This window comes from Sceloporus occidentalis, unplaced genomic scaffold (genome assembly GCF_023333645.1).
Source record: "Sceloporus occidentalis isolate IW3139 unplaced genomic scaffold, rSceOcc1.0.p SCAF_2, whole genome shotgun sequence".
Taxonomy (NCBI): domain Eukaryota; kingdom Metazoa; phylum Chordata; class Lepidosauria; order Squamata; family Phrynosomatidae; genus Sceloporus; species Sceloporus occidentalis.
Genome location: NW_028316982.1, coordinates 148081602 through 148106055, shown reverse-complemented (window position 1 = coordinate 148106055; position 24454 = coordinate 148081602). Strand labels below are relative to the sequence as shown.

The following is a 24454-nucleotide window of genomic DNA, read 5'->3' as shown; positions in this document are numbered from 1 at the left end:
GCTCAGTACCAAAGCCCTCTGTTCTTTGAATATACTGCTTCAACTGTAGTGCAGAAGAAAATCAGAAAAAGCATCACGGGTTTTATGACCTACATTTATGGAAGCCTACATGTTTGCACTGTTTAACAGACTGCAAAAGAATATGCAATTGGCTAAACAGTTAGAAGCCACCTCCTGGAATTCTAGAGATTGGGTTGGTACCAGGAGACACATGGAAAAGACGTGTCAGAAGGAGGACAGAGAAGGAAAATAACAAAAAACATCTGGCAGTAGAGAATCCAGCTGACTCTGGGAAAAAGAAAATAATAATAAAAGGTGACTGGCTTGCAGCTTTCAGAAAAGGAAGAGACCTGAGAGGCCTGAGTCATGGCTGAGAGATTTTCTTGTAGTACCCCCAAGTGAACACTGGAGCACTAGAACATCAGAATGTCGAAACATGGCTAAAGTTTTGCCCTGTCCGTTACAAGTGGAAAACAAAAAGTCTGAACTGTGTGAAGTTCTTCCAATATCTGACTGATAAAATTTTATGGACAGCTCAAGAAGACTATGGTTGAGCATTCCCTAGGCTGACAACCAGAAAAAAACATGTTGATAAAAAGTTGGACATCAAAAGAAAAGAATGCCTGAGATGGGAGGATGAGAAGGTTTTTAACAGATGTTTCCAGACCTGAAGATATTCCTGATCTCTTGAAGTCTCACCTAAAAGAGTTATCAGGATGGACAGTCTAAGTAAAACAACATGAGCTTTTAATTCCTTGATCCTGCTTGTGTTCCAGCTTGCTTTTTGCTACCTGCCTCTGTGTCTAAGGCTATTTTGAGTTAGAGTTGTCAACTGAAGATTTTTGTGCTTTTGAGTTTGAAATGGACTTAGCTATGCTTTTATGGTTCCTGATGCAAATTTTGTTTCTAGATTTTGTTAGTTATCAAAGCCCTACAAAGCTGAAGTGGCTTTATTAGAGTTTTCTATTTTCTCAGCATTTTAGTTAATCCAGGGCATTGGGGTGCTATTCAACAATTTTTAGGACTATTTGATTTTAGATGGAAAACGTGGACACCTTTCCATTGTGTTAGTGTTCCTGAGGTTTTTGAGGTGGTTCTGATTGTTTTTCAGCTGTTTCATTAGAGATGACATCACCAGACCTGAGATATAAAATGTTTTGAAGCCTGAGAAGTTTTAGTGTGTCAGCTGTTCCAGACCTGAGCTGTGCTAAAAAATCTCAACTTTTTATTTTTGGAGATGGCCTTTTCAACTATGGCCAGCTACTTAAAAAGATTTTGCAAAATACCTTTTGCCTATGTTCTGTTCTTGTAGTTCTGTTTTTGAATATAGAGTTTGGAGTCTGTTACTGATGCTATTGGGCCAAACCCTAGTGAAAATTGACCTGTGCCATGTTTGATTTTTGTATTTCCCGAGAGTGTGTTTTCCTGGTATGTTTGAGAAAAGGTTTAAAGATTGTAAAAGTGCTAAGTTAAAGAAAGTTTTTGAGAGCCTAAGGGGAGATTTTTTGGACTTATTGGACTAAAATTGGTTGTGTTGCCCTATAAAAAATGAATAATTAGGTTAAAAAGAAGAAATCCTGAACCTCTCTGCCATTCCTTACGTAAGAAAAGGAGAAGCCACAGGTGAAGAAGTGTAACGGTAGGGAGCCCCTTTCCACTTAGACTCTACCCCTAATTGTCCTTCTCTATCCCTGGAACCCTCACTCTCAGGATCCCAAGACCTAACTGTCCCTCTCTGGACGTAGCAAGACCCTCTTGCTCTGAAAACCAAACCCTATCTGAAATTCTTAAATGCCACAACGGAACTTTCAATCTCTTGCTGCCAGCATCTCATTGGCTGAAGGCATCTGGCTCATGATTGGCTGCCTCTGTTGATAAGCTAATCCACTGGTTCTCAACAACTTGGTGTCAACACGTGTCTTGGAGGACATTCAGAGACGGCAAGATGCTGAGGCAAGGTCAGCAAACACATCGTCGGAAGCAGTTCAACAAACTGAGAGTGCAGCTGTCTGCAAAGCCAAGCGTTGCTACAACTGTGGAGAGACAGGCCACTTCAGGAGGAACTGCAAGAAGCCACCTGCTGCCAGAAAGAAGAAACAAAACTGGACTTCTGGGAACAAGAAGGGAGTTGTTTCGGCAGTGAAGGACAGTGACTGTCAGGCCCATCAAGCAGTCAATTATCAGTTGATGATTGACAGTGGTGCGACCCACCATTTGGTGAAACAGATGTCCTTGTTGAAGAACAGGAAGCTCTCAGGTGTAGACTCTGTGGGGTTTGGCTGACAGGGGTTCAAGCCAAATAAGGGACATGGGGACTATGTATTTTCCTGTGTTTGCCAAAGACTTTGAGAATGTGTTGTGTGCTCCCCAGTTACAAAATTGTCTGGTCAGCGTGTCCTCACTGACTACAGACGGATATGCCCTACATTTTGAGGGAGATGTGTAATCACAAAACAGGGGCAGGTTTGTGCAAAAGCACACAAGTTCAAAAATTGTATTTCTTAGATGACCATGCAGTGTGCTACAGTAATTAATGTGCCTTTGCATTCAAATTGTGCACACTATTTTCATAGGGTTCTGGGACACACTAGTTTCACTAGTTTGGGGAAACTGGAAAGTGTTTGTCCTGGGCTGAAATTGAATGACTGCAGGAACCATCTGGATTGTTCTGTGTGCAGCAAGATAAAGCTAAAGGCTTTTCCTGTTGCCAAGAAAAGCAAATGCACCACCCAGAGGCCTTTCCAAATGGTGCATGCTGATCTGTCCAGTCTGTTCACTAAATCTGTGGGCAATAGTAGATATCTCGTCATTGTCGATAAGCAATCAGATACTCCTATGCTTACACACTCAGGGAAAAGAATCAGGCTACTGCCATATTCAAGAACTGGGTGGAGATGGTGGAAAGGGAATTTGAATACAAGGTTGGTACTCTTGTAACAGAGTTTGTCACAAAGTTTAAGCAATTGGATGAAACAGAAGGGCATCCGCCACTAATGCAGCCACTCTGCAGGAAGACAGTTTGGCGGAAAGAAAGATTGGGGTGTTGAAACAGATAAAGGATTATATGCTGCTTGATGCAGAGGCCCCAGAGAGACTTTGGGAGGAGGCAATTCTGGCTGCCTGTCACATTACTAACCGGGTTTGGAGTTCTGCTGTAAAACAAACACCCTTCTTCATGTTATATGGGAGGACACCAAATCTCAGCTACCTAAGGGTGTTTGGGCAGTATGCCAATGTTTATGTTTTAATTTGTATAGGTTATGTATTATGTATTTGCTTATGTAAATTGTTTATGTATTTTATTTTTGTTAACATTTTTTCTCTGTATTGTTAGTTGGTTATATGTTATTATGCCTTGTACTGTATTTAGTATTATTCATATATTTTCTTTTCTTTTTATCTTGGTATTATGTTATGTTTGTAATTTGAATTTATTTAATATTGCTTTGTTTGTGTAATTTTGTTTAATCTTTAATGATGGTTGTATTTTAGTTAAGGGATGAGGGATGGGATTTTAGTTTGTATACATTATGTACAGTTTAAGTAATTTATTTATTTGCTTATGTAAATCATTTATGTATTATGTATTTGTATGTAAATTTGTAAACCGCTCTGATCTATTTCGAAAGGCTGTATATATATGAATTTATTATTATTATCATTTCTCTGAGGCTGAGAGTGTGTGATTTATCCAAATGTTTTCTTAGAAGAATTGTTCAGAGAGACTTGGCTTTTGTCCTGGCTTAGTAATATTGATAGGGGAAAGTTTCTGTTGTCCTTTTCTTATAACTGCTGTAAGTTCTTACAATATTATTAAGTGAATATATATCTTCCTTTCCAGTTGTATGTCTCAACAGAGGAAGTCAAATTCTCAGTACATTATGAAGAACAGCAAGAGAAAACCAAATTTTCCTTTCTAATTGAGAAAGTAACTACTGGCACTTCAAAATAGGAAAATTAGATTTTACGCTCTGCAAAATGAGTTGTGCAAAGAAAATGAGAGCTTCTTACACAGCATCATTCAAGCTAAAAGTGATTGAATATGCAAAGGGCTCCAATAATTGTGCAGCTGCAAGACATTTTGGTATCAATGAAAAACTTGTTAGAGACTGGAGAAAACAAGAGTCTATGCTACAAAAAATGCCCAAGTCAAAGAAAGCAATGCGTAGCAAAACTGTGCTTTTTGAAGAAATGGAAAAGGACCTGAACGTCTGGGTCTTAGAATGCTGACAAAATAGCTACATCGTGACTTGATCTAGCATTCGGATAAGGGCACTCAGATGGCAAAAGAACAAAAATATTCAGTGACGGTAGGCATTGCACAATTCAGAGCATCAGCTGGTTGGTGTACACGATTTATGAACCGCTATGGATTGTGCCTTCGCCAGCGAACAAAGATCGCGCAGAAGTTGCCTAAAGAGAGGAAAAGGTCACTTCATTCCATAGATTTATTATAAAGCAGAGACAAAGGCATAAATTTGATATGGCTAACATTGGTAATATGGATGAAACTCCAATGACTTTTGATATGCCTGGTAATCGAACTGTATCAAGCATTGGTGAAAAGACCATACTTGTGAAAAGAACTGGTCATGAAAAGACCCATTTCACAGTCATCCTATTTTGTATGGCAGATGGCACAAAGCTGCCCCCAGTAATAATATTAAAAGGAAAAACAATGCCAAAAAACTTAAAAATTCCATCAGCCATAACTGTTCGTGTTCACCCTAAAGGCTGGATGGACAAGGAGGGCACTAAATGGTGGCTGCGCAATGTGTGGGGTAGGTGACCAGGTGTGGGATTAAGATCACTCCCTTCACTATTGGTGTGGGATATGTTCCATGCACATGTCACTCAGGACACTAAAGATGAAGCAAAGAAAATGCAGACAACATTAGCAGTGATTCCAGGTGGCCTCACGTCAATACTGCAGCCACTGGACATTTGCATCAAAAAGCCTTTCAAGGCACAACTGCGTAATATGTGGCAACAGTGGATGTGTTTGGGACAAACAAAATTAACAAAAGGAGGGAATCTTATGAAACCAGACATTGATAAGAAAATGGGTAAAGGATGCCTTGGATTCAATTGGTCCAGAATTGGTGAAGAAGTCGTTCCTAAAATGTGGCATCATTAATGCAATGGATGGAACAGAGGACGATGCCATCTATGAAGACAAAAATGAATCAGCATCAGACAATGATTCAATGCATTGTGATAGCACAAATGATGTTTATGCTGATGATGTCACTGAAGAACAGTTCCACCATTTATTCAATCATTCTAGTGATGAGGAATCGGGCTTTGAAGAATTTGAATAATGCATTGGTTCCTCTACAATCAACTTTCAAACTGATTCAAACTAGATGCTAACCTAGAAAATTCTGAAACTGAAAAAAATGAATTAGATAACATATTATTAATGGAGAATAAGAAATTAACATCAAAGCTGTATAAAATTTTGCTACAAAGAAAGGTGGAACAAGGTGTCATAAAAGATACTATGATTCAGTGGGCCAAAGATATTGGTAGAACAATCCAACTGGAAAGCTGGTAAAATGCCAGGGAAAAAAACATTGAAATTTACATGTTGCCAAAATCTTCATGAAAATTGTAAGAAAATGAGATTCAGGGGGCACCTCACTCTGGTCAAGACTGCCAAAATGCATAGAGGAAAGAACAATGTATGCTGGAAATGTCTAAAGGCAAAAGGGACTTGGCACCACATTTGGTGGAAATGCCCTAAGATAAAGAAATTCTGGAATCAAATTCACTTAGCAATAGCTGAGATTATTGAAGTTTGATATGCTACCTGAGGTCTACCTTTTAAACATGACAAATACTGTAAACTACCAAAAAACCTAGAAAATTTACACTGGTGCAAAATCCTTTATATGGTTACGGCTGGAAGATTACTATTGGCTCAGTACTGAAAATCAAACACTCTTCCAAACACAGACGAATGGCTGTTAAAATTTCATGATATGACAGAAATATAAAATGTATGGAAAGTTATAAAGTTACAGAAATGAATCACTCCTAGTTCTCTGGCACTGTTTTCTTTTGCTTCATCCTTTCGACCCTTTGTTTCATGCCCTTAAGTTTTACCCTCGACTTACCTAAGGGTCATAATCAAAATCTATGATTTTGGCCCCAAAACCTGTCCTCAACTTATATATGAGGTCGACTTATACATGAGTATATACGGTAATTTTTAAAAATGCCTTAATTTCATTCCTTAAAAATATTTTTCAAAAATTTAACATTGCACTGGACTGTTGATTAAATTAAGATGGGCCCCAAAAAGGATCAAGATTAGAGTTCTAGAATTTCCTTCTATCTTCTTCCTTGATATCAATATTTCACTTTTCTTGAAAAATAAGGCACCTTCACTTTCACTGTTTAAGCAGTTGTTTTTTTCCTTATATGTGGTCCTGAGGTAGAATGGTTTTCTTCATTTCTTCTTTCCAGCTTTACTGGATCTGAAATCATACAGAATCCTCGGGAACAGGAAAAGGCTCCAAAGCTTTCTCAGCATTCTTCCAGTTGTGGAAATTCTCTTGATACCATTCAACTAGTGCAAGAGAACAGGTATTTCAAACAAGATAAATATTGCAATGAACATATGTACACACACCATTCAATTCAAAGCAGAAATAAACAAAAAGTGCACCAGATGACAGCATGCTGGGGCTCACAAGTTAATCACAATCCTTCCGTCCCCCTCCCCACTTTGAAATTGCTTTCTCTCTCATGGCACAAAGCCTCAAGCTACATTGACAACATGTTCTAAGGCAGGTCTGAGTGCAGGGGCAAGAGACCTCCCCCCCCCCCCCCCATTTGTCTGACTGCTTTGTACACCTGAAGCCTAAAAAGAAGGTGGATAGAGCATAGCAGCAAAAGCTAAAATTGACAAGAAGAAATCTTTATCTGGTAAATATATGTAAAAATCCTGTATATGTTTTATTATAAACATATGTTTATAATACAAAAGTATGAAGAAATAAAATCCTTCAAAACCCACTAAGAATCAGGGTTACATGAAACACTTAAATTATTTCTAGTGCAGGAAATGATTTAATTAATTTATTAGAGAATCAATTAAATTCACTGACTAATTTTAATTCTGTGTAGAAATGTTTAAATTTATGTTCATATCACCTAAAGGACCCAGGAGCTTTAACCTATTATGGCACTACCATGCTGAATTAACTGCTTGGACCCCACATCTTCTGGCCAAAAGAAAAACTCAGAGGTAAAGTGAACTGCCTCTCCTGGTAGTCTTAAGGAACAGCAATGCACCTTGTAACTACACTTGTCCCTTCATATTTGCTAGGATTAGGGGCACAAGACCTCCGTGAATATGGAAAAACTGCAAATAACAAAAACCATGTTTTTACCTGAGAGGTCACCTCTCTAAGAATCTCTAGGTCTTCCAGTGCAACTCTGTGGCCAACGTCCAACAGACACTGACCACAGAACTGCACTGGAGTAGCTTCAAATGCCTAGCAGAGTATTCTCTCTAGGAATCTCTAGGTCTTTCAGTACAATTTTTAGTTAAAGTTGGCACAGAGTTGTACTGGAGGACCTAGATACTCCTAGATAGAACATATTAATCAAAGCCACAAATATCAAAGCTGAAAATATGGAGGGATGAATGTATATTGAAGAATCCACTCCATTCTTCAGCATAAAACAAATTGCCAGTTTTGCTAAAGCAAATGTGGACTTCCAGCCATTCCTTTTGTTTTTTGCATTTTTGTCAATCTGTGCTAATCCCCTTTATTTTACTCAACCATGAGCTTAACAGAGCATTCAAACTAACAATGGAAGCTTCACAAAAGGAACTATACCAGCTTAAATCTACTATTTGACATACTCAAACATATATATATAAATATTACATGTCAAATTGAAGATTTTCTCCCTTCTGCTGCAATGTCCATTACACAAACTAGGAAAGACTAAATGGAATACAGTATTAAATGGCTATACTGTCAAGGTAAAAGTGTAAATCTTGGTAATTTTTATTATAACATACACTGCTCATAAAAGTTAATGTAATTTTTGCTTATTAATACATACAAATACAAATGCATACTGATATACTTTGCTTTAATAACTGAAGCTTTAACTGTTTAAATAATGTCAACCATACTATCCAAAATAACCTACAAAACCTATGCAAACAATGATATTCTGTTCTTTTTCTCCCTATCCATTTCCAAGAAATCGTCAAAATAACTTACTTGTTTTCTTTATTCCTTCTTTCCAAGTTACCTTAGGCCTCCAGCCTAAGCTGTACATTTTTCCAGAATTCATTGGATATCCCAAGTCATTTGTAGGTCTTTTGGAAAAAATGAGAGAAGCTTTTAATAAAATCATATCACTTCAAGTAACATATAGCAATCATTAAGAAAAGGAAACTTTATTAAAGAGACCATAAATATGAGTTTGTAGGAGTTCATCAGCAGGGTCGCCATGGGTCGAGATCAACACGAAGGCAGTTGACAACAAACAAAAATGTAATGTGTGTATAATCACAAAAATATGTGTGTATAACCACAGGCAAGAGCCAATGTGGTGTAGTGGATTGAACGTTAGACTAGGACACTGGGATACTAGGGTTAAAGTTCTTGCTCAGCCATGGAAAATAACTGGGTGACCTTAGGCAAACCATACTCTCTCAGCCTCAGAGGAAAGCAAGAGACCTCAGAAGAACCTCTTTTGAACAAATCTTGTCCAGAAAACCACGATAGGTTCATCTTAGGGGTTGCCATAAATCAGAATTATCTTGAAGGCACACAACAACAACAATAATCACAGGAGGGATTACTTCTTGATTTTTCTGCAGAAAATGTTCAATTTCTAAAGACAGCTTTGTGAAATTAATTAGTGACATCATGTCAAGCTAATTTGGGCTACTGCGGGCAACAGCTCTTGTAAGTGTAAACATAAAACACAAATTTAGATGTACCTTTGTCTTTAAACTGCAGATCCCATTCCCACTTACAGAAGAGGGAAGTACAAATTAAAGCCCAAAGGTATACAAAATTCCAGCATACAAAATCAGACCATTTTGTTTTTCAGGAACTCACATCACTGGCATGCTCAAAGTGTAGCATGCAACAGAAATTTTGAAAGTTCAATTCTTGGTTTATTTATATCCCACCCCTCCGGTAAGATGCATTCACTGTTGTGAAGTAGCTTAAGCTGGGAGAATATATGGCCCTAGGTATGTGTCTTGATTACATGGGCATCCTTATGACTTCTGAATTCATCCTGATTATTCGCTCTTACAACAACTCTACATGCAGCTTGTCAGGTTACAAAATATGGAGGCAGGATTATCTGGTAACTGAAACACTCTATGAAAAAGAAAAAAGAGGCTGGCAAGAAATACCACATTCAGGAGTTACAAGTTTTGCTCTGTTTTTCAAGCAGTCTGATTATAGTATTGCAGTATAACTGTACTGCTTCAAGGGGCTATAAAACTATGAAGAATTCCAATAAAATACTTGGTCATCCAGTTAGTTTCTTATGTATAACACTAATTTTATGCCTAAAAAATAAGAACATTGTTTAACTGCAAAAGTGCTTTCAGCAGTTAAGCCTCAAGCAGGTCATTTGACTGTATTATTATTAGAAACATTTTTACCCTTTTCTTAGCCCCTTCCCAAAAGGGTCCTCAAGAAGCTTACAATGATCAGTAAAACACTCCCTCTCCTACTAGATGAAAAGGCCTTTACAATTTAGAAGACACAACACAAAGGAAAAGGGACTGGGACTTGCAAGCAGAGGGAAAACATAAGGACAAACATTGTATTAATATGAAACACTGTGCCTTGCACAAGTATTTACACCCACCCCTTTTGAGTTTTCCATATTTTTTCACAACCTGGAATTGGAATGGATTTTATTGACACTGTTACCACTTGATGTACAAGGTGCAAAACAGATTTACTGCAACAAAAAAGGCAAGTAAACAAAAGCAATTTTAAGTGCCATGTATAGCTCATTGGTTTTTAGTGTAATTTGCAGACAACTGCTGAATTTTACATGAATGTTTCAAGACTGTTCTTTCCTAGCTCAGCACCTAGTGTCTACCAACAACTATGCAAGCCCACCGACCTCCCATCTCTTTAGCTATATCCAAGATTTCATGCCCCTAGGTTTTTTTCAATCCTTACAAACTACATCACACTTTTATATCTTTCATATACACTTCAGTTCTGCAATCTTTCACTTCACAGAGAGGCTTTTACCTTCATTGCTTTATATCAATATTTGTCAAAACATTAATAACAAGTATAAATATTAGCATTAACTGACAATGCCTGATTGCACTGATTTTGGCTTATTGAAGAGCAGGCATGGGGATCAACCTTCTATTGTCTGACTGTAACCCCCAGCATTCCTCACTATTTGCTATGCTGACTAGAATTAATGGAAGCTGTAGTCTGACTACTAGAAGGCTACATGATTCCTGATGCTGTTTTAGGCGTCCTGAGGCAGGTGGCAATTCTGCTGATCTTTTAAATTGAAAGCACTGGGCAATTTGTAGTCTCCAGAGGTTCTTGGTAGGAGCTGAAATCCACAACCCTATGAAGCACTGCTAGAACAGGGACTGCTAGTGTGACTGAAGGAGAGGAAAGACTGGGGATTTTGCAGAAAGAACACACATGCGAGGAAAAAGGCTGACAAGAAGAATAGTGCAGCCACTAAACATTGGTTCTAAAGATAATACGTATGCTCCTGTTCAACACACAGAGCCCCCACAATTATACACTTTCTTCTGATTTAAATCATCCTACACTTTTCAAACTCAAATGTTTGTATTCTGTTGAGAGTACCTGTGAACTGCAGACTGTGGAAGCAAGGCAAATCATAAAGCAGTTTTTCATTTTACACAAAAAACCAAGACCCAATATTCCTCCCAACATTGGAACAGGAAAGAGGAGAAGAGTTAGCCCAGAAGTTCTGGTATGATCCCCATCCCCATCTTTCTCCAGATTAGGAGCTAGGAGCTCCACCAGTTTTCTGAGGTAAAGTAGGAAAGGTTAGTGCAGACAATCTCTGTGTCTCCTTTTCACAGAGCAACCAAATCAACATAGATAGGTATCCATAATGTTTGGGATGGCTAACAAGGCAAGCCAAGAATTATAGACCCCCTCAATAAGAGGTCACACTGTATTACCTCAAGTTGCAAAACTTCGCATTTTACATGAGTACAAAACACAGCTGAAAAGAATTATTATTTAAAATAAAAGTGACTCTTAATAATGACCAATATCTTACCTGTCTTTAACATAATCCATCCAACATTCTGTCTCAGCATCTGAACTGGTATTTTTTATCTGTCAAGGGAAAGATCCATATTACTAATTTTAAAAAATCAAGAACATGTATCAATGTTTATCATGTTTTGTGTAAAGACACTTCTAACAAACTAATATGAAAATCTTTTACATCAATTAATTTATTAATGCATGTCTGATACTCAGTTTTATAATCAGTGTTCAATGTAACATTTTATTTTAGAATGTACTCATAAATAAGATCCACCATATGTCTGAAATGAAAAAAATAATCCAAGAATATTACTAGTTACATCACTAAAACACACATATATTACTCCAGGTTGAAAAACAGAACCACTCAAAGTAAAGACATATATGTACCTCAGGGATTCTACAGACTGCCCCCTTTTCGTGTCGGATCGGGGCCCCAGCAACTGCAGAAAAAGGAGCCACAAAAAGCAGCACCGCTGCTATACGGCACTCCTTTGGTGCTGCGCTATATGGATGCAACACCTCAGGAGTGCCATGACGCTGCGTGCCGTGTGGAGCAACTTGCGGCATCATAGCGCCCTGGGGGTGCAGTCGGACCGTGTGTCATGTAGACACAACACCCCGATTCCACCCCCCAGGCCAACCTTAATGGCCAGTCTGAAGAGCCCCTCAGTTAGATACACTTATCTCCAAAGCACACTGCAAAAATAATCCAGGTTGAGATCACTTTAACTGGCTCAGTGCTAGGGAATCCTAGGAATTGTAGTTTATTATGGCACCAGAGTTCTTTGAAAGAGAAGGCTAAATGTCTTACAAAGCTACAATACCCAGAATTCCCTAGCACTAAGCCAGGGCAGTTAAAATAGTCTCAAACTGGATTATTTCTGTAATATTTATTTATTTATGGTATTTATACCCTGCCCTTCAGCCCTAAAGGCTTTCAGAGCGGGTTACAATTATTATTTTTAATTAGAAGGTTCCCTGCCCTCAAGTTTACAATCTAAAAGACATGACACAAAAGGAGAAGGGAATGGTGGTGAGAAAGGGGATGAGGTATGTTTTGAACCAGAGGCATACATGTTTGATTTGGACCAATTGGTGTTCAAAATGCAGGATTAGGTAGAGTACAGTAGCCAATAAAGGGGCAAAGTGCCAACAGACTCCACCAAGGCTGCCTCCGCACTGTAGAAATCATCCAGGTTGACACCACTTTAACTGCCATCACTCCATGCTATGGAATTTGGGGGATTGTAGTTTTGTGAGACATTAGGATCTTCTGTCGGAGAGCTCTGATGCCCTGCCAAACTGCAATTCCCAGAATTCCACAGCATGGAGCCATGATAGTTGAAGTGGTGTCAACCTGGATTTTTGCTGCAGTGCAGATGCAGCCCAAGCACCAAAGCAAACAAGTCCAGCTTTGCACCTCCTGTTTCTTTGGACATCCCTACACTGTCTAAGACACCTATCTCAGAGCCATTCACTCAGCAAAATGCATCAATTCAAGTTATCCATCTATAATTAAGCAGTTATTTCTCATCATCAGCATGGCAGTTTTTAATTTTGTTACTCACTAAATGGATTAATTCCTTTGCAAGTTGTGTAACAGACATGTCAAAGTTTGTCCCAATGTTATAGATTTCACCTGGCTGTCCCTTCTTCAGTATAGTAAGAAATGCATCTGCTACGTCACTAGCATAAAGAAAATTTCTTCTCTGAAGTCCAGATCCATGAATGCAACTACAAGGAAAGAAGGCAGTTGGTAAACTTAGTACAGCTTTTCAGAACAAGGCAATCACTCTACTCCTAACATTAAAATCAGATCTGCAAGGGTATAAACTGCTGGATAATACTCATCAAAGCCAGAAGAGAGTGGTGTCTATAATGTTATGATTCAAGTTGTTATTCTTTACATTAAGCTGTGAAGCATTTAACATGAAGGGCAAACTAAAAGGCTGTTGATAACATGCATGTCTTGCATTCATAACTGCATATCACAGTATCAAAAGTCTAGTCTCACAAATAACAATACTATTAAAAGTCTACAGTATGGCCACAAAAGACAGTAGCATGCACCAGTGGGAACACGTGAACACCAAAAAAACCCCTCTATTTTCCTCATTATTTTCAACAGAAATTTTAGATGAGTGAAAACCCAAAACAATGATTATGTCCAGCTTAGACATCTGTGACATCTAGCGGTGGAACAAGGAATTAAGAAGCCATGTTCCTTGATCAAAACCAGCATGCATGCTAGATTAGTCCTTGGAATCAGTGTGGCCCCAAACTTGGGAAACTCAATTTATTGGATTTTTCTAATGCAGTAGCATTCAGTTTAAGGTGCTTACTCTCCTATCTTGCTAGGCACCTCTTTAAGAAAGGTGGTAATAGTGGCGGGAACCAATAAAGAATATAACTAAGACACATACCATTTTCTGTTCTGATGTAAGAGCGAAATAAACTTCGGGATAACCTGAGAAATTTTTAAAAAATAACATAAGACATTACTGTTAAAGTCCAGATCTCAGAACCCAAAACAAGGATTTTTTAAAAAATTTTGAAAAAAAATTATGAGAACATATTTAATTCTAGCAAGACTGAAAAATATTTCCACTTTCTCTCCTCACTCTTCATCAAATAGAACAACTCAGCCTAAAGTTTTTATTTAGAGTATTTATACCCCTCTCTTCAGCCACAAAGGTTCTCAGAGTGGTTTACAGACTGTTACAGTCGGCCCTCCTTATACACGGATTTGCCATGCGCGGATTTGACCATACGCGCATGACAAATCCGGGGATTTTGTCCCCAATGGCGGCACGTGTGCACGCGCACTGCCATTGGGGACAAAATCCCCCTCCTCCCCTCTTTCCTTCCTTCCTTCCTTCCCTCCCTCCCTCCCTCCCACCTGCCTACCTATCTACCTACCTACCCTCCCTCCCTCCCTGCTTACCTGCTCCGTCGCCGTGCGCCTCCTCCTCCGCCACCGCAGGAAAGGCCGGGTGCTGCTCGTGGAGGCCAAGAGGCCTGCAGGCTGCCCCCGGCTCTTTCGCGGCGGCGGCGGCGAGGAGGACGAGGCCTGGCTTCGTCCTCCTTGCCGCCACCGTGAAAGAGCCGGGTGAAGCCTGCAGGCCTCTTGGCCTCCAGGCTGCCCCCGGCCCTTCTTCCTCGGCGGCAGGGGCGAGGAGGGCGAGGGCAAGCCTGGTCCTCCTCGCCCCCAGCACCGAGGAAGAAGGGCTAGGGGCAGCCAGGAAGCCTCTTGGCCTCCAGGCTGCCCCCGGCCCTTTAAAAGCGGCGGAGGCAAGGAGTACCAGGCTTGCCCTCGCCCCCGCCGCCGAGGAAGAAGGGCCGGGGGCAGCCTGGAAGCCTCTTGGCATCCAGGCTGCCCCCGGCCCTTTAAAAGCGGCGGAGGCAAGGAGTACCAGGCTTGCCCTCGCCCCCGCCGCCGAAGAAGAAGGGCCGGGGGCAGCCTGGAAGCCTCTTGGCCTCCAGGCTGCCTCTGGCCCTTTAAAAGCAGCGGAGGCAAGGAGGACCAGGCTTGCTCTTGCCCTCCTCGCCCCCGCCGCCAAGGAAGAAGGGCCGGGGGCAGCTTGGAAGCCTCTTGGCCTCCAGGCTACCCCCGGCCCTTTAAAAGTGGTGGAGGCAAGGAGGACCAGGCTTGCCCTCGCCCTCCTCGCCCCCGCCGCCGAGGAAGAAGGGCCGGGGGCAGCCTGGAGGCCCCTTGTCCTCCAGGCTACACCCGGCCCTTTAACAGCGGCAGCGGCGAGGAGGATGAAGCCTGGCCCCGTCCTCCTTGCCGCCGCCGCTGAAGAAGAGCCAGGTGCAGCTTGGAGGCCTCTTGGCCTCCAGGAGCAGCACCCGGCCATTTTGCGGCGGCGGAGGCCAAGGCCGCGAGGAGGACGAGGCCAAGCCTCCTCCCTCGCGGCCTCAGCCTCCGCCGCCACAAAACAGCTGGGTGCTGCTCCTGGAGGCCAAGAGACCTCCAGGCTGCATCCGGGCTTTTTACAGCGGCGGTGAGGAGGACGAGGTCAACCTTCGTCCTCCTCGCCGCCGCTGCCACCATGAAAGGGCCGGGTGCAGCCTGGAGGTCTCTTGGCCTCCAGGAGTAGCACCCGGATTTTGCTGCAGCGGTGGCGGCAGCAGCGAGAACACGGTGGCGGCGGCAACCCAGGTAAGGAGGGAGGGAGGGAGGGAGGGAAGGCAGGTAGGTTATAGGTAGGTAGGAGGGAGGGAGGGAGGAAGGGAGGTTAGGAATAAGGGGGGAAAGAGGAGGGGGACTTTTCTGTCCAATGGTGGCGCGTGTGCACACGCACCGCCATTGGACAGAATGGGGCTTGAGCATACGCGGATTTTGGCATACGCAGGGGGGTCCGGAATGGATCCCCCGCGTATACCAAGGACCCACTGTAATTTGACAGTTCCCTGTCCTTGGGCTTACAATCTAAAAAGACATGACACAAAAGGAGAAGGGAATGGCAGTGGAGAAGGGATCAGGTCTAGCAGATATTGCCAGTACTTCTCTCCCTCCATGAGAGGGAGATGGAGGGAAGGCCTTTCAACTTCCTCTGAGCCTAGGCATGGTGGAGCTGTGTTTGCCTCTCCTTTTCTCCCTCCAAGGCCAAAAACATAACTCCCTCCAATAAACATAAGGCATTGAGCAAGAAAACATGGGAGATGAGACAAGGGCCTGAATCCATGCTCTGTTTCCATTAAGCCAATTTAAGGCTAAAATGTTGGTAAATAAAGGTTGTGCATGTGTAATCCTGGCTGCTAGACAGAAAAAGGAAACATGTTGTATGCATGGTTCCCTGGTCATCTGGGATTCTACAAGCATACTGTCCAGAATACTTTGTATTCAAAAGGATCCATATCAGTTAACAGCATTAGGACGCAAACTGTTTAATGAATATTTTGTTAAAATTTGTTATTTGTGAACTTACAATCATTGAGCTACAACTGGCAATATGTCTATGTTTGTTCTGAACGCAATTACTACTGTCAGAGGGCTAGTTGCCATTTACTCTCTAGCCTGGGGGTAGTGATAAACTCTGCATTAAATCCTGCTACAAATAAATTTGTATCTAGCCCATGGTAGCATTATAAACACTGCAGTGACATTATGGCAGAATATTTGTCAACAGTTTTGTTTAGAGGAAAATGAAAATGTCTTATATGTAATGAGAGAAAACTCACAAGTGAGACTGCAATCCTCAACATACTTACCAGGGAATAAGCCTCACTGGGAAAAGTAGGACTGCACAAGGTTACTTTATTAATGTTGCATCTCAGTTAAACACATATGCAAAATGTCTGCAAGATATGATTTGCAATGCTATGTTGAGAACATGGACAGAGTAACTGGTCAAGTTCTTACTGCTTGATGGTAGCAACTTAATAATTATGGAGTCTGACCAACTGTGACTTCGTAATGCAGAAATAACTTCCAATTTTTTCATCCTTCTCTTGAAAATAAAATGTCTCATATTGATAGATTACCCACCTGTACATTGACATGCAATATCTATTCAACACTGTTTTTTCTCCAGAAAGCAAATGTTCATTTTATCACTTCTTTAAAGTTTATTATGCAATAAGCATTTCTACATAGGGGTTATTTTATGTAGGCATACTGGCTGAAAAGTGTTTTTGTCCAGCTTACCTTTTCTGGAAATTGATGGGGACCATAAACATTGCTGCTCCGTGTGATAACAGCTGGAAACTTTAAAATATACATGACATATATTACTAGCACGAATCCAATCAAAACAACCATAGAACTGTTTACAATACTTCCTTTCCAAAACAGGAATGACTAAGGGGTGAAGCAGATGGGGCAGAAGGAGTGGCAGGAGGCCACTCTGGCCCCGATCGCTCAGAGACTGCAGTGAACAGACACTACGGTCCCAATGCTGGCTGCTGCTGGTTACAAATGGGCTACTGGCAGGAGCCGCTTTCTGCCACTCCTTTTCAGGCCAGCTTCAGACTGCCTTAGGCAACCTCGGAGCAACATCCAGGCAGTTTGGGGGCATGCATAATTTGAAAGCTATGCCCCAAAGCACCCAAAAGGCACTTTATTAGGCCCGTGTGTTTCCGGCCTACGTAATACTCTATTTACATCTCTAAAAAATACCACATAAGATCAAATTAATAAACATACAAGTGTCTAGATTTGGGGGCATTTCACGTATTATACAGGTCAAACCTAGCCTAATCACCAACTATACAAATTAAAGTCTGGTCTTCTGAAGGGAGGTTGGCAACCTCATTTTATTTTTGTTTTAGGGCAATTTTGACAGACCATGCATCCCAACCTGGAGGTTTCCAGAAGTACAAAACTGGACCCACAATTCCTTACAGCTGTCCAACCTTGACCTAGAGTGTAACATGAAGTGTCTACCAAGCCTAGGAAAGGTAACCAGTGCTCGGTTCCTGGATGGAAAAATCAGTGCCTCTAATATGGAGCAGAAGTAAAGAGAAAGTAGGACATCTTTCACATATCTTGAATGCTTGGCTTTGGAGTGCTTTGGAGATGGAGAGTGGCAGCTGTTTATGGGAAGAGGTCAATGCCAAATGCACCACCTCATTTGCTATTTGTAATATGGCAGTTTGCACAAATCTACCGGATGCACAACCAAAGGCACAACCTCTCTTTCTACTTATGGTGCTGCAGCTTACATAAATTCAAAGAATGCACACCACACTGTTCCTTCTCACCTTTCCTTTGCACCTAGACATCTCTGTAAAAACTGACCACTTCCAAAAATAATAAAATTTCAATCTCATTGAAATTATTGCTTACCTGGAATCTTTCCCAATAAGACTGGACAAAGCATTCAGCAGCTGCCTTTGATGTTGCATAAGGATTTGTAGGTTTTTTAGGCGACGATTCATCAAATTCCTAGAATAACAACTTTTTTTCACATTCCAAATATTTAGTATGTTGAAAATACACAAGTTTCATACAGTTTTTTTAAGTATGAATGGCTGCAATTAATGAGAAAGGGTAACCTCCAAACTAGCCACATTATCAAGCATCCATCTAGAAAGCACTGTCACATTTACAGTAACACTTGCACAACACATTTCTTCTGTGTCGTATTTTTATCTTCCTAATATTTTCAAGAGACCAGTCAGTGCTGTAAACAAAAGCAAGATGCTTATTGTGTTGTAGACAAGAGATACTCTATTCCTACTATATTACCAGTTTTATAGGTTGATCATGGGAAGCAAATAGACAAAGCAAATAAACAAAACATCATTGGCATGCATTTATAATAAGATCTAAAGAGAGGAGAGAAAACAAGAAAAAAACATGTGATCCAGACTCACCTGACCACAACTTTCCCCATAAACTTCATCAGTACTGACATATATGAACTTCTCCACATTAGCCTCATAAGCAGCACCAACAAGAATGTAAGTTCCATAAACATTAACATAGTTGAATTCAAGTTTGTGCAAAAATGAAAGATCTAAATTTTAAGACAAAAACAGGAGAAACATGTGTTCAATGTGGCTACCAAAAGCCAAGGCAATGGACAGAACTCTTTGAGGTATCTCTAAACTTGAACTTAGAACTGATATTAGGAAGAAATAAAGAGTGATTCTTTAGCTCCCAAAAGTTATATGAAAAGGTGTACTAATTAATGTAAGAGGGAACAGATCAAGACTATTCCCATTAGCCTCTCAGCCATAAGCATGGAAATATCCACTGCCTTTGCTGTTTCACCAGCGTTCTCACAATGGTAATGGTAAAGGAGGATAGGCTGGGAAAGGCTTTGGATGCACGAAATCCAAAATCGTCACTTTCCTCCTATGTGACCTGGGAGCAAAGTAAACCAGTCAAGCTGATGGTGAATGGGAGGAAAAATAAATGACAAACAAACGACCAAAAACAACAACAACAAGACCAAACCATAGGCAAAAAGAGAAAACACCATGATTCTCCATCTTCTGCCCTTCCTAACTTCTTTCTCTCTGGACCCATTAGGACTGTTCTATATGGTTACCGTATAGCTGGCACAGCATGCAGCTCAGGGATAGTGCAATTAACTGTGTTACTAGCTGAAAACACAGCAAACAGTTGTGATATTAACAAAATAATGAGTAGCAAACTGTGATACATCATAATTCAGGCCTATAAACAGCTCTCCTGGGTGCAACATAGTTTATATCTAGCATCAACACAAACTATGCCTCTATGCATTTCATAACAACTGGACATCTTCAAATATATTATATAAATAGTACAGATGCTGAAAATTATTATACTAGCATGTAGTGCTCACCTACATGTGTTTGAGCTGCAAAATGTAATACTATATCAATTTTCTCAGTCTCAAATAATTCTTTTATAAAACTGGATTCACAGATATCCCCCTATGAAAATGAAAAACATAATATTAGTGAGTTTTGTACACAGTATAAACTCTCAAGATGTATCAAATGTTATATAAATTCAGTTTATATATAAGAGATGCCTAATTCTCATTATTTTTACAAAAGCAGTGTTGACAGTGTAATTCTATCTATAAAGCCCTAAATGGCTTGGGCCCAGGGTACTTGGAGGACTGCATCTCCCCATACATTCCGCCCCGCACTCTCAGATCGGGAGGGAAACATCTCTTAAGAGTTCCAGAGACTAGGTATAATATGTCTCGGAGGGCATTTTCAGTTTCGGCCCCTCAGCTCTGGAACTCTCTCCCTTGTGAGCTCCGTGCAGTCACCTCCCTTGACGGTTTTAAGAGAGATCTAAAGACTTTTTTATTCCGTCAGGCATTTCCCCCATGAGCCTGCTGACCATACTTTCCTCCCTGGCTATGCAATTGGTGTATGTCATCTATTCTGCCACTTGTATGGGGATGTTTTTATATGGATTTTATCTGTTTTTAGTATATGATGTTGTATGGGGGGTTGTATTTTGTGATTTACGATGTTTTTACTGTTGTATTGTTATTACTGCTGTTCACCGCTATGATCCTTGGAATAGCGGTATATAAATAAACTATATTATTATTATTATTATTATTATTATTACACAGACGTAAACTTAAGTTCAATAGGACAACTATCAGAGAAGTCTGCACAGAAACAAATTTTGCTGATGGATTTAGAACTGTAGTGACTCAGAAGCTGAACCTACCTGAACAAACTTGTAGTTATGTTTCTCAGAAACAGTCTCTAGGTTTTTTAAGGTTGCACAATAGTCCAGCTTGATATAAGAAAGAGAAAAAAGTAAATTTCATTTCATCTATGGAAGATACAAAGAAGCATAACATGTCTATCTCACAAGGGAGACTTACATGCAAAAGTGCCCTTGGGTATGCATAGTATTACTGATGTGCACATCCTTGCATGTTCATATCAGAACTATAATGGTGTATCTTGTTGAAACACCTGAATACATCTTTTGATATTGACTAGTGAAAATATACATCCACACGGACAAATATAATTACTTGCCTACGACCAAGTCGGAACAGGACTACACCTTTTAAACAATAAGCTATGCTACTTTTAGCCAAAATTGGAATTTTAAAAGCAAAACAGTGTAAATTGTCATTATCTCCATCTCTGGTAAAGGACTGCTTCATGAATTATGCTTGTCCTTTACAGATACCACTTCAGTATAAGAGCCACCGTGGTGTAGTACTCTGAGTGTTGGATTACGACTTCGGGGGCCAGGTTTCAAATCTCAGCTTGGCATGGAAACCCAGTCAGTGATCTTGGGCAAGTCACACTCTTTCAGCCTCGGAGGATGGCAATGGCAAATCCCCTCTGAAGAAACCTGCCAAGAAAACCCCATGATAGGGTCACTTTAGGGTTGCCATAAGTCAGAAATGACTTGAAGGCACACAACAGCCATGCAAAATGTATACTCACATGTAAATGATTATAGCCTACCACCACAGCTACATACAGCATGAATTATTTATGTATAATATTTTAAAGTTTTGTCCCTACTTACATGTTCCATCCATTAAGAAACATATTACATCATGAAATTCCCAAACAAGTGTGCACTCAGTTCAATCTGGAACAGTCAAGCATCACAGCATATATAAATATATGGTATGATATGATTTGCTGGTGTAGTAGCAGATACCACACACAAAGCATCAATACTGCTGGTATAACAAGTTTTAGAATGGCATATTGTTTCATGGGTCAATTTTTGCATTTAAGAACCAAATTACTGAGCAGATTATATCACACAATGTTTCTTACAATCAGCATCCACATAGATAACCCAAACTTTCTTCCTGTTAAATATAAGCTGTTTGCCATCAATAATCTGCAGGTAAATCCCAAGATATTATTGTACAACCATTAGTGAACTGTGTCCATTGGAATCAATAAGTATAAATATGTAACACATAAAGCAATCATATGCACTCTCTGACTGGTTCCTCAAGTCCTCTGCCATTGCTGTCCTCCAATAGGTTTCCATGGCTGAGCAGGGATTTAAACCCTAGTCTCTCAGGATCCTAGTGCAACCCTCAAATGACTACACCATGCTGGCTCTCCAGTATGCAGGGATATTTCATCGACTGGTGCCCTGAAACATTGGTGCATGCTTGACGAACAACCAGCGCATGGATGTTGTTTTAGGCCGGTTACAGACTGGCACTTGGGACGTCCACAGGACGTCCCATTTTAAAAAAGGGGCGTCTCTTCTAGACGCCCCTGGCTCTAATACGGACTCTGTCCGTACAATATGGCGCCGGCCGTTCCACACGGCCGGCGCCATCTTTACGTATCAGACGCTGTGTGTCTGAACGTGTCGCGGCGCCTGTGATGTCGCGAGTGCGCCAGCGGCCCCTCGCGACGTCATTAGGGCGCCACAGAAAGAAGCTCCATTTTGGAGCTTCTTTTTTGCTACGCAAGGGAGCCGCGCGGTGTGGCTGCGACGGCTCCCTTACGGAGCAAACGGCGGCGGCGGCAGACCGCCTCAAAGTGGCGGTCTATAACCTGCCTTAATTTAATTTCAACAAACGGTCTTACCTTATCTAGATTAATGATCATATAGTCTGGATACTTTTCTACAAGGGAAACCACCACATGAGATGCACTGCGGGTTGTGAAAGAGAAGAAAAAGAAATCAAAATGTATCAAATGCAAATTTCATAGATTTCAGCAGCACTACCTAAAAGAGGAAAGTTACATCAGTATCCTGCAATTTCCCACATTTCTGCAGGTCCAATGTAGGCGTCGTCCTTGCCTTGTTCTGCAACTAGGTCTGGCACACAAGCGTTGGGAAAAACAGCAGCTTCTGCACTTGCTCCGGCTGCTCTCTAGTCCACTAGGGATCATGAGAGGGATTAGACAGAGAGGGATCCATCCAGATCTTTTCTCTTCCTTCCACCAGAAGTTGACCACAGAATTGTGCCAGAGGGTCAATAAATGCCTAGATAAGCGTTTGCTCCGGGAATCTCTAGGTCCTCCAGAGCAACTTGGTTCTTCCAAACTCACCACCCTAAAATGAGCACCTCCACTTTGAATGGATTAAGGGTCTCTGACAGGCCTTCCATTCCAATAGTAATCGCTCAGGATCCTTCCACTCTGTCAAGAAAAGCCCTGAAGCAAGATCAGGGGCCGTAATTATTCTGCTTTACTGCCATCACTCCCAGACGACAGCCAAAATTAAGAAGCATGCCCAGATGGGATGGGTGGGAGGGAAATCATTCATAAGCACTTTGGGGAAAGTTTACAGAGACGGAGATTATGGCACTGTTTTCAACAATGCAAGGCATGTAAAAATGTTTGTTCTAAGGAAATGGTGCTGGGTTTCTGTTATTATTTTATGCCATTGGTCATTAAGGCTGCTTCCACACAGCAGAAAATAACCCAGTCTGAGAGCGCTTCAACTGCCCTGGCTCTGTGCTAGGGAATCCTGGGAGTGGTAGTCCATTGTGGCAGCAGAGTTCTCCAACAGAGAAGGCTCCATGTCTGCTCACAGGGTTCCCTAGCACTTAGAGCAGCCTCAAAGTGTGTTTTGGACCTATACATCCCTGAATTGCACAGCACCGAAAGCGGTGTGGAGTTGGGTTATTACAGCAGTGCGGATGCAAAGAATTCAAAGTGTAGCCATGTCAGTCTATAAAGCATTAAGCAAAGAAATCTTCTAGGGCCTTTGAGGCTAACTGGAAGAAAGTAGTTGGCAGCATGAGCTTTCATAAGACTTCAGTCCACTTCCTCAGATGCTTTTGGTGGAGTGGAAGTCAAGGGCAGACATATATATTTGGCACTGGTCTGTGAGGATGCCAGTCAATTACCAATGGCTCCCACTCCAGCAAATGCACCTGAGGAAGCAGACTGAAGCCTAGGGAATGTCATGTTGCCTATGTCCTTCCTTCTTTCTTCCAGTGAGTCTCAAAGGCTGAAACCCGAGGGGCCTCTGAGCTTCCATGAACTCACATGAAGCCGGCACCTCCGGTCACCAGGACCCTCTTAGCGAAGCCCCTGCAGGAGGAGGAGGAGGAGGAGGAGGAGGAAGAGAGCCCAGACTCCGGCTGCCCCGCCGCCATTCCCGGCCCCAGCAGCAGCCGGAGGGGGCCCCGCCCCCTGACGTCACTCAAGCAGTGCCACTTCCGGCGCCGACGTCATTTCCGCTCAAGTAAACCTGCCCACGGCGTACAATCTAAGGCTGAGACTGCTTTAGCTGCCCTGGCTCAGTGCTCTTAGGGAACTCTGGGAAGTGTAGTTTTGTGAGGCATTGAGCCTTCTCTGCCAAGACACACTACAGTTCCCAGGATTCCCTAGCGCTGAGCCAGGGCAGTTAAAGTTATTCCTGTAGTGTGTCTTGGACCTAGGAAAGGTTATGCTTCCATGTATTAGTCCTAACTAACAAGATGCCTTTCTTTTATGACTGGAGTCCAGGAGGGTCTGGACTGCCGCCCCCCCTCCTCCTCTGAGGCAACGGCGAATAACGGCCGTTTACTCTCAGCCCCGCCCCCTACGTCACCGCCGTTGCCCCGCCCACAGCCCCGCCCCTCCCCTCCCCATCCTCGCCATACACGTTGCCTCCGAGAGGCTAGCCCCGCCCACTTCCCGTCTAAACGCGGCGATTGGGCGGCGGCCTCTCCTAGCAAGGGCCTCTCTGCGCTGGTTGGGAGCGAGCGTCGCCCGTGTGCCCGCCCATTCCGGCTCCGAGGACTCCCATTGGCTGC

General features: G+C 41.8%; 1 protein-coding gene across 1 annotated transcript; it reads right to left on the bottom strand.

The window, feature by feature from the left end:
- Nucleotides 1-5430: 5430 nt before the first annotated feature.
- LOC149319141 (UDP-D-glucose 4,6-dehydratase-like) lies at nucleotides 5431-23812 on the bottom strand. Its single transcript, XM_089508391.1, has 12 exons — nucleotides 23703-23812; nucleotides 22290-22356; nucleotides 20428-20496; nucleotides 19574-19664; nucleotides 18615-18757; nucleotides 18085-18183; nucleotides 16945-17004; nucleotides 13718-13761; nucleotides 12863-13028; nucleotides 11299-11357; nucleotides 8250-8347; nucleotides 5431-6574 (listed from the first exon to the last, which is right to left on the bottom strand). Exons 1-12 carry the CDS (start codon nucleotides 23810-23812, stop codon nucleotides 6489-6491), a joined length of 1092 nt encoding a protein of 363 aa, XP_089364517.1. The 3' UTR covers nucleotides 5431-6488.
- Between the last annotated feature and the right edge of the window lie 642 nt (nucleotides 23813-24454).